At 39.0% G+C, this 15,051-nt stretch overlaps 7 protein-coding genes across 7 annotated transcripts; 6 read left to right on the top strand and 1 right to left on the bottom strand. All coding sequences in view use genetic code 12, as the record gives it.

The window, feature by feature from the left end:
* Window positions 1-120: 120 nt before the first annotated feature.
* On the bottom strand, window positions 121-723 carry SEC72 (Sec63 complex subunit; the record flags this gene model as incomplete). Its single annotated transcript, XM_067692482.1, has 1 exon — window positions 121-723. One exon carries the CDS (start codon window positions 721-723, stop codon window positions 121-123), a length of 603 nt encoding a protein of 200 aa, XP_067547907.1.
* Window positions 724-1,498: 775 nt separating this feature from the next.
* Window positions 1,499-2,212, top strand: I9W82_003508 (uncharacterized protein; the record flags this gene model as incomplete). The annotated part of the gene is made up of 1 exon (XM_067692481.1): window positions 1,499-2,212. The coding sequence occupies one exon, from the start codon at window positions 1,499-1,501 to the stop codon at window positions 2,210-2,212; it is 714 nt and encodes a 237-aa protein (XP_067547906.1).
* A 199-nt stretch (window positions 2,213-2,411) lies between these two features.
* HIS5 (histidinol-phosphate transaminase) lies at window positions 2,412-3,596 on the top strand (the record flags this gene model as incomplete). The annotated part of the gene is made up of 1 exon (XM_067692480.1): window positions 2,412-3,596. The coding sequence occupies one exon, from the start codon at window positions 2,412-2,414 to the stop codon at window positions 3,594-3,596; it is 1,185 nt and encodes a 394-aa protein (XP_067547905.1).
* Window positions 3,597-3,789: 193 nt separating this feature from the next.
* I9W82_003506 (mitochondrial 37S ribosomal protein uS17m) lies at window positions 3,790-4,536 on the top strand (the record flags this gene model as incomplete). The annotated part of the gene is made up of 1 exon (XM_067692479.1): window positions 3,790-4,536. The coding sequence occupies one exon, from the start codon at window positions 3,790-3,792 to the stop codon at window positions 4,534-4,536; it is 747 nt and encodes a 248-aa protein (XP_067547904.1).
* A 465-nt stretch (window positions 4,537-5,001) lies between these two features.
* Window positions 5,002-7,158, top strand: TOK1 (Tok1p; the record flags this gene model as incomplete). The annotated part of the gene is made up of 1 exon (XM_067692478.1): window positions 5,002-7,158. One exon carries the CDS (start codon window positions 5,002-5,004, stop codon window positions 7,156-7,158), a length of 2,157 nt encoding a protein of 718 aa, XP_067547903.1.
* A 248-nt stretch (window positions 7,159-7,406) lies between these two features.
* On the top strand, window positions 7,407-12,002 carry I9W82_003504 (uncharacterized protein; the record flags this gene model as incomplete). The annotated part of the gene is made up of 2 exons (XM_067692477.1): window positions 7,407-8,745; window positions 8,950-12,002. 2 exons carry the CDS (start codon window positions 7,407-7,409, stop codon window positions 12,000-12,002), a joined length of 4,392 nt encoding a protein of 1,463 aa, XP_067547902.1.
* Window positions 12,003-12,105: 103 nt separating this feature from the next.
* Window positions 12,106-15,040, top strand: I9W82_003503 (DPH2; the record flags this gene model as incomplete). The annotated part of the gene is made up of 2 exons (XM_067692476.1): window positions 12,106-13,691; window positions 14,185-15,040. The coding sequence occupies 2 exons, from the start codon at window positions 12,106-12,108 to the stop codon at window positions 15,038-15,040; spliced, it is 2,442 nt and encodes an 813-aa protein (XP_067547901.1).
* Window positions 15,041-15,051: the final 11 nt, after the last annotated feature.

Here is a 15,051-nt window from a genome sequence, read left to right as displayed (position 1 = left end):
ACACCACTGCTAGAACGATAAGCTACGGATACACTAATAGTGGGACAGCTACATACCTTCAACTACTCACTGATAGACATATACAGCACTAGTCCTACCTAATAGCTCCACCTTCTCCAGCTACAAGTAGTCACCATTCTCTTCCAATATTTTATCCAAACAAATGGTTAATTCATGCTGTAATCTTGGATGGTTTTCATCAAAGGCTAATCCTCGTTGGTAATCAGCTCTAGCTAATTCATAATTTCCCAAGAAATAGTTAGCAACACCTCTTCTTAAGAAATTATCTGGTGCATTCATTTGCATATTCAAAAGTAAATCAACATCATTATAAGCTTGCAAGTATTGCTTTGTCTTTAAATAAGCATCACATCTACTCATCAAAAACTTAGACAATTCTTGTATCGTACCAGCAAATGATTCCAACTTGGGTCTTCTATAAATCATTTCAATACCAACTGAAAATTGACGTACACTATCTTCAAATTTACCCATTTTAAAAGATTGCACTCCACCATCGTATAGTTTCTTGATCATTTTAGATAAATCTTTATTGAAGTTCTCAGGTGTTGGTACTGGAGGTACATCACTACCTTGATTTATTAGTTCTTGTGTGATGGTATTGAGTTGATCTAATTCTAGTTTCAATGCAGGACTAGGTTTAGCAACTTCTGGGTCTAGTGTTAGCTTCTTACTTTTGGAATCATATAATATACCCTCCATGATTGACTATTGTTGAGACTTGGGTGTGTGTGTGATAAGTTATATTTGTACACCTTGTTCTTTCTCTGTGTTGTTGTTGAAAATTTGATTCTTTTTTGTCTCAACATCTTTGCCAATTGCGCACGACCACAAGTGAGTATTATAAATGGTTGCAAATTGCAAGTTTCACTAGAAAGAAGGGCATAGGCCAGAACACTACCTCTGGCAAGTGTCTCAAAGAACCTTAGTTTGCCGCAGATTGTCTTGGAAGAAGTACTGGACGTGCAATGACAGTTGATACAAAATTGGCTGCAACTGTATCAACCTATTAAATAGCCCTAAGAAAATAGAAACAATATACGCATTTCCATAGTATAATATTACAAAGTCATACTTCTAAGGTCTTATTCATTTCTGCAAAAAGTACTGAAGCTTTAAATGTGATAAAGGTGGGTTCCCCATAACGGTACCGTTTACTCGAAAGCACTATTCTCTCTCTCTCTCTCATCTTCATTAATGATAACTATTTGTTGATTTCAGAAACTCGCGTTTTGACTCCTGCTCATCTCTTCATCATCCTTCATTGGTTGGTTTCAACTACGTGTCATGATAGGTTGCTTTAGAGATAGCTCTTTTTGAACTGGTTTTTCTTATCTAATCGGCGTTTATTTGAATTTATTGTGATCTTAACTTTCTTTTCTTTTCTTTTTTTTTTTTTTTTCTTTTTTTGCAGTCATTATTCCCTTCCTTCTTTGCCCCTTGTTCCTTCTTGCTTACTACAACGTTATACTCACCCATGAGTACACCCTTTCTTCAAGGTATCCAAAGAAGTACTAATAGGTTCTACTCGTATCCAAACTTTACTACACATAAAGGAGATGATGCGGAGAATACTTCGATAAATTCCCAAGGAATTCCACAAAGTTATGCTGAACTCAACCACAACGATAAGAAGTACAAGAAGACCCCCATTGATGTTTATGGAATCAAACCCCAGCATAAAAAGCCATCATCGTTCTATCCTATAGAAGACAAGGCTGAACTCAAATCAAATGCTCAAACTGTCACATCAAAAACATCTAGGTTTTCAAGATTCATGCAAAAGTTTCAATCAAGAATATATAAAACTACAGGTCGCAACAACAAGTTCAATACAGTAACAGGAGCAAACATTGCACCACCTATTGATGATCATCTTTCCACTACTTCGTGGAAAAGAAGATTTTCGAGACATCATACTTCAATGTTTTACCCCAAAGAAGATAAACTGCTTCCATTGAAATTAGATTCCGATAAACTTACTGAGAAGAATCTCAGTGATATCTTTTCTCCTCCAGTTGAAGAGCCCATGAAGACTATTGATTCATGTAAAGATGAGGCTATCGTCAACCCCAGCACCATGTTTATTGATTTTGACTCTTTTTACAAGGACACGTTCTTTACCACCTCTGTGAGAAAGCCAACCACTTATGATAACTCACAAATTACTGATGAGACTATAGTTGTGTAGGTTTTTAGTAAATGATAATGGTTATCTTTTGAGATAAGATGGTGCTACCACTTACCTCCACTCTTTTTTCTTCTTTCACAATTTTCTTTTGACTCATTTCTTTCAGTTTCCCTTCTTTTTTTATATATGGACTCACTTGAACTCTGTGAAAACTTCATAGTATAGATCATCTGATAACCAAACACCCAGCTGATTTCCAATGTTTGACTTAAAAAATGTGGTGCGTCCAAATATTCTCACATTAGAGCCTTATCGATGTGCTAGAGATGATTTCAAAACTGGTATTTTATTGGATGCAAATGAAAACACTCATGGACCAGCCCTTTCTGAAATTACTACCAAAGAGGAAGCCTTAGAGCTTAACAGATACCCTGACCCACATCAATTGGATTTGAAACAACAAATTGTCAATTTCCGTAATGCATCACCAAACAAACATAGTACTTCGCCGTTATCTCCAAACAATCTTTGTCTTGGTGTTGGGTCTGATGAGAGCATTGATATGTTGTTGAGATGTTGTTGTGCACCTGGAAAGGAAAAATTGTTGACGTGTCCACCAACGTACGGTATGTATTCTATATGTGCTACTGTTAATGATGTTGAAACTGTCAAGGTACCGTTGACAATTCCTGATTTTCAAATTGACATTGAAGGTATATACAAGAAGTTGGAATCGGATCCCAGTATCAAGCTCATTTATTTGACCTCGCCAGGCAATCCCACCGGCAAATTAATCAATGTTGACGAGATTATAAAGTTGTTGGAAAAAGTTATCAACACATGGAATGGGATAGTTGTTGTTGATGAAGCATACATTGATTTCACTGCTCCAAATGGTGAATACAATCAGTCCGTGTCTACGTTGGTGAATCAGTACCCTAATTTGGTAGTATTGCAAACATTGAGTAAATCTTTTGGTTTAGCTGGTATTAGATTGGGTATTACATTTTGTAATACTGAATTGTCAAGAATATTAAACTCAATAAAGTATCCATATAATATATCATCACTTACATCAGATATTGCCTTGAAAGCTACATCAGAATCTGGATTGTCAATAATGCAAAAGTACGTTGATAGTATCATTGACCAAAGGGATAAATTGTTGAAACAAATACTTGACTTAAAGTACGTTGGAAAGAATATTGGTGGTCTTGATGCAAACTTCATATTAGTGGAAATACTCGACAAGAATGGTCAGCCATCTAACGAAGTTGCCACAAGGTTGTACAATACATTGGCAGTTGATAATGCGGTGGTTGTTAGATTTCGTGGTAACGAGTTGAATTGTACAGGAGCCCTTCGAATTTCAATTGGAACAGAGGAGGAAAATAAGGAGTTACTATACAAATTTGAAAAAGTATTAAATGAAATAAATGTTTAATAGAGTCTTGATAAATACATTTTGTATATGTTTCTGGTACTTTTGTAGTGTTGCATTCTGCAACAGTGTATTCTGTTGATGATCTGATGTTTCACCAGTCGTCGTGTGAACCAAAAAAAAAAAAAAATTTGGAAATTTTTCACACAAACCCTTTTTTAAAAATTTTCATCAACAGACTAACTCATTACCAACAATGGCTAGACAGAACTTTGTGGGGTTGGTCGTATCCCAAGGTCGAATGAACAAGACCGTTAAAGTGAGAGTGCAAGGAAAAGTGTATGATACAAGAATAGATAAGGAGGTTATTCGAAGAAAAGATTTCCTAGTTCATGACGAAGGAAACATCAGTAAAGAGGGCGATATTGTTCGTATTGAAGCTATCCCTAAGATATCCAAACGTAAAGCATTTGCCATTGCCGAAATCAAAGTCAATAAGGGTCAACAATTTGCTCAGTATGAAGATTTGGCAAAAGAACGAATTAAACAAGAAGATGAATTGGAGGCAAAGAAGTTTATTGAAAATAGAGAGAATTTCAAGAGTATAATTACTCAACTTGAAGACCTTAGGAAGTTGGATCAATTAAGTCATCAAATTACCAGTGGAGATGAAGCAGTTGAAGCCAACTATCAAAATTTGATCAATGAAGTGAATTCCATCAAGACTAAATATAATATCAAATCATGGCCATCTACTGATCCAATAATAGATTTAGAGTTGAATGAGCCTGTATATACCTCGGAGGCAGAAAAGAGAGTGTACCGCATGAATGATATTTTGGATAAAGTGATGAATGATTCGAAATATACCGAATTAAAGGTTAAAATCTTGAATGAAAAGTTGAAGAATAGACCAATTGATGAGATACAAAAAAGCGTTCAAAAGAATGTCTTGAGAAAGTACTTTATGGATGAAAGAAATGAATTACCATTTGCTATATAAGAGAGAAGTTCAATTTTGTACATAGTTTATTATAAAGAGTGGTTAAAATGGTTATTGCGATTTGTAGAGTATTATGTAACTGTAGAATAGACTGTTCTATCGGATATTGTTCCTTGTGCTTTGCTGGTGTATTCGTATATTTGATTTCATACTGAAGGGAATAACCGGAGTTAAGCAATAATTTAACTGCGATACAAACAAATCAAACACATCTTCATCTCAGACCACACCCATCTCTGTTGCTATAAATTGCCCTCGACAAGTTCCCTTTGACGTTTAGAGCCATCTGAGTTTCCTTCCAGACTAATCACTCAAACTGTCTAGTATATTCCAGTCCACGTGGTATCTAGTTCTACTTATATCCCATCACGCAAAAAACCTCGTCAGACTACACCACTGCATCAGATTATGTTCCTTCAAACATCTACAATCGTGATATAACAACAACACTATACATCTCTAGACATGTTTAAGCTATCAAGAGCAAGCAGCTCAACCAGTTTTATGGATGCTATGAAAAAAGCATCCACCTCAATCAGACCAAAACCGTTAAATGACAAACGAGCGATAGAAAGCATCCAACGTTATGAAGATATACTAACTCCTATATTGGTTGATACCTATGTACGACCGAAAGACGACGACGACGACAACAAGAACAACTCAACACAGGCCAGGCGAAGAATTACCCCCGTCGCTATAAAACGTTCTTTAAACATGCCCTTGGAATCAATCATCAATTTGTATGTACGACCTGGTGAACCTCATTTTGTTTTGTGGTTCTTTATTTCCTCGTATTTCCCATTGACGGCTGCTTGTGTTGGCCCATTATCAAATATGATTTCCATAATTGCTTTAATTGAACATTGGAGAGTTGATACTGAAACAGGTTACTTACACCCCGACCCGAAAAAGGTCGTTATATTGAATGCAATGTCGTTAGCTTTAGGACTTATTGGAAACATTTCGTTGTTGATGAACTTTTCTCGATCAGTCAAGTACTTGATCACTCAATGTATTTCCATCTTTTCCTGGTTCTGTGCTTGCATGTTTCTAGTTGCTGGGATTTTGATAACCAATTATCAAACATTGGATGAATACCCCAATATTGCACGGTCCGAAGGATTCTATTTTGCTTGCTTTACAGCAGCCTACTATTTTATTTGCATGTTGATCTTATTGGTAAACTTTGTTGGATATAGGTTAAACAAATACCCACCTACGTTTAATTTAGACCAGAAACAAAGAACTTTAATGGTTTACACAATTTTGTTTAGTACTTGGAGTATTGTTGGCGCAGTCTCATTGGAACATTTGATTAAAGAGATTTCATTTGGCTCGGCATTGTATTATTGCATTGTGTCCATTCTTACCATTGGATTGGGGGATATAATACCGAAATCGTCAGGAGCAAAAGTGGTGGTGTTAATATTCTCCCTTGTGGGTGTCCTTTTGATGGGATTGATTGTGGCTACTTTAAGGTCAGTGATCATATCTTCGGCAGCACCAGCGGTATTTTGGAATGATACAGAAATTAAAAGGAGAAAGTACATTGACAAGCTCATTCAAGAGAAAAGAACTCTTACTCCAGAAGAGGCATTTCGGAAAATACGGCATATTCGTAATCAAGTTACGACGGCACGTGCCAACATTGGATTGGCAATGACAGTGTTTATATTTTTGGTATTTTGGCTATTAGGCGGTATGATTTTCCATTTCATAGAAGGTTGGTCATATTTCAACTCGATCTATTTTTGTTTCCTTTGTTTGTTGACAATTGGATATGGTGATTATGCTCCAAAGACCGGATTAGGACGTGTTTTCTTTGTATCATGGGCAATCTCGGCAGTACCTTTGATGACAATTTTAGTGTCTAACGTAGGTGACGAACTTTACGATGTATCAAACAGAATGAGTGATTGGTTTAGTAAATGGTTGTTTCAGCCTGACAATGCATATGAAATGAAAAAGGCAGTCAAGAAAGAAATTAGAGAAGAGCGAGCTGATGATGTGACGATTAACTCAACGTTATTGGCCGAGGAGCTACTAAATGAATTTGACTCGACATTGAATGAATATGGCGATGATGGCAGCACCACTAGTTTGAAATTTGAAGATGAACTTGAGAGAGAGATCCTGGACTTGGGTGGTAGTGAGTCTTCAAGAGAAATAAGCGCGGCTACTGATGAAGAAACAAGACAAGCACTCAAATTGCGTGAAGTTGAAAGGAAAATCTCCGAGCGGGCACTTAGGCATTTAAAAGTATTAAAGTCTTTGCAGAAGCTCAAACCATTGATTTCTGATTGTGAGGCTAATCCCATGAAAAAGTACACGCACAAGCAATGGCATGAATTTTTTGAGATTTTAGAACTAGATGAGTTGCCAGAGGAAGTAAAAGAGACGACAGATATTGATGGATTTTGGATGGGGGATTATAGTCCTCTTCGATTACCTTTGAAGGAACCCAATTTCATGGTGTTGAAAGTTTACAACAAAATTGAAGAAACTGTTGCTCGTTTAGTTGATGAAGAAATTGATGATTTGAAAATGATGAATAATCAAGAGGGAGAAGATATGGGACCACCCGCTGCATCTGACAGAAAGGTACAGTTTCAAGAATGATGACATGCATGATCCTGCAACATATAATTATTCTATTCGTTTCTTTTTTTACATACTTTGTATAACTTTTATTATTAATGTTAAAGATCTTGTGATCTAGCACTTTTTTGGATGATATTCCGTTTCTCGCTTTTGTGGTGCAATAATGATTCTCTCATCCGTTTCGCGCGTTTTTTGTTGTTGATAACAGATTAGTACATGGGCTCAAGAGAGATTCTTCGACACCACAACAGCTTATCACTTCCAATATGAACCATAGACGATCCTCAAGTAATGAGGAGTTGCGTACACCTACAGAACATACAGAGCACCATGAGCCAATTATCTTGAAGATTGATGGGGTGCTCACATTGAAACTTTCCCAACTAAAATACTTTACATTTGTTGTTATTGGTATCGCCCTCCTATGGCCATGGAACTGTTTTCTTTCTGCATCTGCTTACTATGGATTAAGATTTATTGAGTCGCCGTCGTTGTCTAAGGTGTATAGCTCCACGATGATGTCGGTGTCAACGATAACGTCAACTTTATACAATTATTATCTATCCCAAAAACAAACTGGTGCTGACTATAAGAAAAGAGTACATCTTGGATTCAACTTAACGATTGTGATTTTTGCTTTCATGGCGGTGACATGTGTGGTCCAATTGTTTCTTGACATGAATGATACGTTCTTCTTTGTATTGATCATGATTATGGTGTTTACTTCGGCTGCTGCCACGTGCTTGGCACAAAATGGTACTATGGCGATAGTCAATGTTATGGGAGAGATATATGCCAATGCTGTGATGGTGGGACAAGCAGTTGCTGGTGTTTTACCATCGTGTGCCTTGATCATATCAATCTTACTAGTTGGAGAAAAGTCCTCTAAACTGGAAAAAGTTGATAAAAACTTTGGTGTTTTTGTCTACTACATTACAGCAAGCTTGATCTGTGTCATCTCCATTGGATTGTTGTACTGGATCGAACACCACAAGCCAAATCCAGCCTATCAAAAAGTTAACCCATTGATGGAAATGGGCGAGGAAACGGCATTGCAGGGAGATGAAGAAGATTTTGAAATTCCTGAAGACGTACCCACTCAAAAGACGTTTATACCTTTTTCACACCTTTGGGCCAAGTTGAAATTGGTGGTAATGACCATATTCTTTACGTTTGGTATTACATTGGTGTTTCCCGTTTTTGCCTCTGTTGTGGAATCAACACATACTAATCTGAAGCATAAACTTTTTAGCAAGCAGATATATATCCCATTTGTCTATTTGATGTGGAATTTAGGTGATTTAATGGGAAGATTAATGTGTGGCTACCCAAGATTGCACATGTTGATCACCAATCCACGCACAATGTTTATATACTCACTTGCAAGGTTGGCATTCATTCCCCTTTTTATGACTTGCAACATCCACCCTGGGATTTCATCACCAGTTATCAACTCAGACTTTTGGTATATTTTATTACAAACACTATTTGGAATTTCAAATGGACAGTTGTGCACTTCTGCATTTATGATTGTTGGTAAACTATGTGACTCAGATGATGAAAAGGAAGCTGCTGGTGGGTTCACTACTGTGTTCCTTAGTGTTGGTTTAGCTGTTGGTAGCGTCTTTAGTTATTTAGTTGTATTAATGGTGGGATAAAATAGCACAGATCACATATTTAGCGCCGAAAAATATTACAATTCCGAGGCTGTACCCTCTCATCAAAACTCTATTCTTTAAACTCAGTCACTGGCAAATATGTCTAGCGATCAATTCAAAGCAGTTGGAATTGCCACCGCTAAAGGGATAGGACGAGGCTCGAAGGCCTTGGGGAAAGCAGGATACAAAACTTATAAGAAGAACGAAGCAAAAAGAAAGGGTACTGAATACGTTGAGCCAACGAGCGATGGAAAGTCGTCGTCGTTATCAAAAACATCAACCAATGAGGAAACAGATCAGCCTCGTTACGTTTCCAAACCATTGCCAAGTAAGGAATTACTTCAATCTTATCAACCTCCTCCAAGGAGAAATGTTGGTGCTTATAGCCCAGGGGAAGGCAAATACACGGCTCCTCAAAAAACTCTGAGTACCACACAAACACAGCCGTATCAGCAGCAGCAACCAGTTCAGCAGCCACAACCGTATCAGCAGCCACAACAGGTTCAGCAGCCACAACCGTATCAGCAGCAGCAACCTGCTCAGCAGCCACAACCGTATCAACAGCCACAACAGGTTCAGCAGCAACAACCTCAAGCTCAGTACCAGCAACCACAGCAAGTTCAATACCAGCCACAGCCAAATCAACAACAGCAGTATCAGCCACCTCAGCAACCCCAAACTCAACAATATCAGCAACCATTGCAATATCAGCAACCACTGCAAAATCAACAACAGTACCAACAACTGCAATATCAGCAACCGCAACTGTATCAAGAACCACAACAGTTCCAGGATCCTTCTCAGCAAGCCGCTCCAGCTCCACCACAGTATTCGCAACCCACTCAGCCTGTTCAACAGGGGAACCAGCCACCTCCACCACCTAGGCCTGTGCAACCCTCTACTCTACCACAGACTCAATCAAGTTCAGTCAATTTAAATCAAGCACAGCCTACTCCATTTGCGCAAGCCAATAATCAAACCGGTTGGAATCAGCAACAACCGCAAGAGAGCGAAGTGCAACCTCAAGTGGCTCAACCACAGTACGGGCAACCACAATCGCAACTTCAGAGTGAAGCGCCACCCCCTGCTTATGGTCAACACAACGAGGTCCAACAAAATGCGCAAACTTATCCCCAATATGCACAACAAGGACAAGCACCTTTGACGCAACCTTGGCAGGGTCAGCAGGCTCCGCCAGCGTTACCCAACCGGAGTGCAGCTGTACCGGCAGTGCAACCACAACCACAACCACAACCACAACCACAAGTAGCTGTGAGTGGACAAGTTCCTGCACCACCAAGCTTACCAGCGCGGAATTCAACAGTAGCGACACCTCCTACGGCGCAGCCAGTGGTAGGTGCCTACTCACAAACTCAACAACCAGTTACCACCTACCCTCTGGTTACACCTGTTGCTCTGAATGAGGCTAACCAGACTGAAATTGAGAAGCCAAAGAGACCATTACCTGATCCAACATCATTTCCTCCTCCACCAACGAGAAAAGTGCAAACTCCAGATGCGACTGGTGCTTCACGCAAAAGTGCCGCCCACTCCAAGAGGAATAGCGGGCACCAGTTTGGCCAGTCAAGTGAGTATGTGAATGAACCTCCAGCTGCGGCCCCGATTGACACTGGTGCAGATGACAATACCTTACAACCACCTGCCTTGCCTAGTCGCACTAGTGCAAATAGCGTCGTAAGTAACAATTCTACTCAAAGTAAGTTTGATTTGAATGCATTCCCACCTCCTCCACAACCTCATAGACCAAAGGTGGAAATGAAACACCACAGCTATAGATCTTCCCTGAGAAGTGATGATGGTCTGTTCCAAGAGGAAGATGCAGCTGAGGATGCACCACCAATGCATGTCAGGCCACTGCAAAGAACACCTTCGATGTCTTCATATGCAGATTCAGTAGAGGAAGCTCCACCAATGCCCAGAAGACCATTACAAAGCACTAGCTCTGCATCTTCAGTAACGAACTCCATATCCGATACCAAAGAAGCAATTCAAAAGAAGAAACCACCTCCAAAGCCTGTGAAGAAGCCCAAGGCATTGTCTAGTGAGCATTCGCTGACAAGTGCGGATCCTAATAGCCAAGGAGTTCAGAGTGAGTTGGAAAATATGTTTAGGAAAATGAATGTTAATAAATCAAGCTCAGAAGTGGGAGTGGAGAAGAGTGATACATCCGCTGCCAAGCTTAAAGCAGTGAAGCAGCTGAGTCCACTGGTAGTCAAACCGAAGCCAGCTGTGAAACCAAAACCTCAAATCAAACCAAAGCCAGTTATCGCTTCGTCTGTGCCCTCAGTGGCACATACAGCGCCTGTTATGGAACAATCAGCCGCTCGTGTGAGTTCTCCAACGCCACCTCCAGCACCTAAACCCCGCAACTACAAGCGCGCGGCAGCTCCTACACCTGTAGTTGAATCACAAGGGCCACCAAACTTGGACCTAGAATTGGAAACTCAATGGTTTGCCAATACTAAAGGTCTTGTTCTTCCAAAATCATTACTGGGATTAAATTATCAAACCAATTACCTGTATTCAACTTCCGGAGGATCACAAACTTGGAATAGAGTGATTACACTTAGATTAAAGGACATGTCTATTGTTTCCTACAAATTCGTTTGGAATGCAAGTGATGTTGCATCTGTGGCGGCCACTATTGACCGATTTGTTCCCTCGCCGCTTCTCACAGTACCTTCCAAGCAAGAACTTATTGCCAATCACGAGAAATTTGGCGAATATGTTGCGTCATGGAGTGAGCATCACAAAGGTCAACAAGTTGGTAGTGGAGAATGTTGGGACTTGGCCAAATTCGCCCTTGAAAAAGGATGCGGCAAACACGCATTTGTTTCTGAATACTACACGCATGGATATCCAATATTGCAAATTAAAAACACTGGTGCAGGAGTTGAATTTATGAACGGTTTACAACAATTGGATGAAATTAGACGTGGAGATATTTTACAATTCAAATCATGTACATTTTTCCATCCATCTACTGGAGTGACTCAAACTGTGGGAGCACCATATCATACTAGTGTTGTTGTTGAAAATGATGGATTGAAATTGAAGGTTGTTGAACAAAATGTGAATAATATTAGAAGAGTTATGGATGGGGAGTACGTTTTGAAGGATTTGACTGCTGGTGAAGTGTATGTGTATAGACCTATGCCTACTGAATGGGCTGGTAGTTTGTAATTGGAAAGTTTATTTGTTTTTTGTACAGCCTTTAATTTTCTTCATTCATCGCGCAGCTCTTCTCAGTGGATCCCCTCGATACATCTTCACCATTTCCTAGCAGATGCATTCCGAAGAACCTGTGGCGCCTGCCCTCTCTACATACCAAGATGAATCCACATTTTCATACGATAAAGTCCAATCAACATACAAGGAACGCAAACATCTTCGTTTGAAAAATCCTCAAGATCACGATGAGGTACTTGATAAAATACGAGATTACTATTCATTGCCTCAATTAGTGGAGAAGTTATCCGAAACTACTGACGGCAATCAGCCAAGGTATAGACGTATAACTTTGCAGTTTCCCGATGAGCTAATATGTGATTCTGCAACTATTGTTCACTTCCTACAGGAGAAACTTGGTATCGATGCATCATCATCTCAACAGAAAATCTGGATTCTTGCTGATACTTCCTATTCAGCGTGTTGTGTTGATGAGATAGCGGCGGAGCATGTACAAAGTGATTTGGTTGTTCATTTTGGAGACGCATGTTTGAATGAAGTTGCCAAGTTAAACTCCATGTACGTTTTAGGGAAGCCTGAAGTTGATGTTGATGAAATGGCAAGACAGTTTCGAGAGAGGTATAAAGAGGGGGATAAAGTGGTACTAATGGCTAATGCCCCATATACCTATATTCTATATCAGCTAAAGGACAAGTTGGTAGAGTACAAGGATGTCATTGTTGCCGATTTAATACTTCCAAGTTCAAAATCTGAAATCATTGGATATCAGCCAACAAAAGACAACAAGATTTCCAAATTCAACCGTACCTTCCCTGTAGAGGACATATCCGAGTACGACTTGTTCCATGTAACGATACCGGAAGCTCCAAGATTACTACAATTGACGACCAATTTCGCTTCAGTAATCACTTATGACCCAGACACAAATACAACATCACAAGGTCCCTATCCTAACTTGATGAGACGATATAGGTTTGTTCACGTTGCTCGAAGTGCAGGTACAATCGGTATCTTGGTCAATACTCTATCATTGTCCAACACCAAGCAGTTGATAAATACCATCAAGGAAAAGATTAAAAAAGCTGGTAAGAAGCATTATATTTTCGTCGTTGGTAAGCCAAATGTTGCCAAATTGGCCAATTTTGAGAGTGTTGATATATGGTGTGTTTTGGGTTGTGATCATCAAGGGATCATTATTGATCAAGTCAATGAATTTTTCAAGCCTATTGTTACGCCATATGAGTTGTTACTTGGGTTGAGTGATGAGTTGACATGGACTGGGAAGTGGGTCACTGACTACGAGAGTGTGATTGAAGATTATAAGCAAGAAGAGGAAATAAGTGAGCAGGAGGTGGAGGAGGACAATGATGAAGCTAGTTCTGATGAAGAGCCCGAATTTGATCCAGTTACAGGTAGGTATGTGAGTATGTCTAGACCGCTTCGACAGATAAATCACTTGAGTTTAAAGAATGAAAGTGAGAATGTTAGTAACGGTGATGAAAAGAGATTGGTTGAGAGGTTTTCCAATAGTGTTGCTATTCGAAACACTGTTAGTACATCGGCGATGCACTTGCAAAATAGACAATGGACTGGTTTAGGAAGTGATTACGCAAAGGAAAGTGCTGAAGAGGATGAAGAGGAGGGTGCTTTGGTAGTTGAAGGAAGGTTGGGTATTGCTCGTGGGTATGATTTTGATACACAAGAGCAAAAGAAGTAATCTGAAGCATAAATATAGTCTAGAACTTCTTCGGTTTGTATAATTTGGTATGTTTATATATTTTACGTATCTTGTAACAATTGCAAAACGGAAAAAGCGTACTTCCAGCTGTCTTTTTCTTTCACCTACCCAAGTGTGATTTTTGCTAACCAGTCTACTTGCTATATCATCTTTTGCTACTATTACTTACATTTCAACTCATTTTCATGTGTTTTGCGTACTTTAACCAACCAAACCAAGGCAGAAATTGGGCAGAAATTATTCTTCTCATTATTGAAGTTTTCACATTCATCTTATTCTTTATATCGTATGTTTTAACTACCACCACGCTAGATAAACTTTTACACAAACTATAATAGAGGCGCATGTTATACTAACTATGGATAGGTTTTTTTCCTTATGGTGGACTCCTCTACCCTACATTTTATTGGTCATCTTTCTCATCTTGGTGATTGTTAGCTTTATATTATTATTCATTGAAAACTACAACTATCCACTGAAGAAGCAATGGAAAAATTTAGGAAGCAGTGATATTGCCTTGGTCACTGGTGGATCTAGTGGGCTAGGCTTAGAGATTGTCAAGTCCTTGTTGATGAAGGGTGCTGCGGTGTATGTACTTGATCGAAATCCTGTTCCGTTGAAATTAGCTGAGGAATCTAAACTTCATTATATTGCTTGTGATTTAGGAGATGAATGTGAGTTGAAGGACAAATTAAACAAGTTGATACACGAGCTAAACAATAAGAAGCAGTATATTAGTGTTCTTGTTAATAATGCTGGAGTACGAGATCATCGGTCATTGATTAATTTGAGTTTCGATAGAGTCAAGGCAATGTTTAATATCAATACTATTCTGCAAGTCTTCATATTGCAAAAAGTGCTTTCTAACCACTTGTCTTATAATGGTAATGGTAAGTTATCAATTGTTACTGTATCTTCGATATTGGGAACATTTGCACCAAAGAATTTATCAATTTATTCAGCAACTAAAGCGGCACAAATCATGATGCATGAGTCATTGCAACAGGAATTGAAACAGTTTCCCAAGATCAGATTGTTATTAGTGACTACAGGACAAATGAATACTGAGTTGTTTAAAGATGTAAAACCTACAAAGCAATTTATTGCCCCAGTTGTTGATCATGTGGAATTAGCACAAGCAATTACAAAGAAAGTTGATAGAGGATACATGGGCTGTTTGGCAGCACCAATGTATGCCAACTTTCTTCCAGGGATAAGAACAGCTCCATTGTTTGTACAAGATTTTTGTAGATGGGTTAGTGAGATTGATGATAAGGTGAAGGACATTCCTTAGAGACGATGGTA

This window comes from Candida metapsilosis, assembly GCF_017655625.1.
Source record: "Candida metapsilosis strain BP57 chromosome Unknown scaffold4, whole genome shotgun sequence".
NCBI lineage: Eukaryota > Fungi > Ascomycota > Pichiomycetes > Serinales > Debaryomycetaceae > Lodderomyces > Lodderomyces metapsilosis.
Note: the sequence above shows the minus strand (reverse complement) of the source record. Positions and strands in the feature narration are given on the sequence as shown.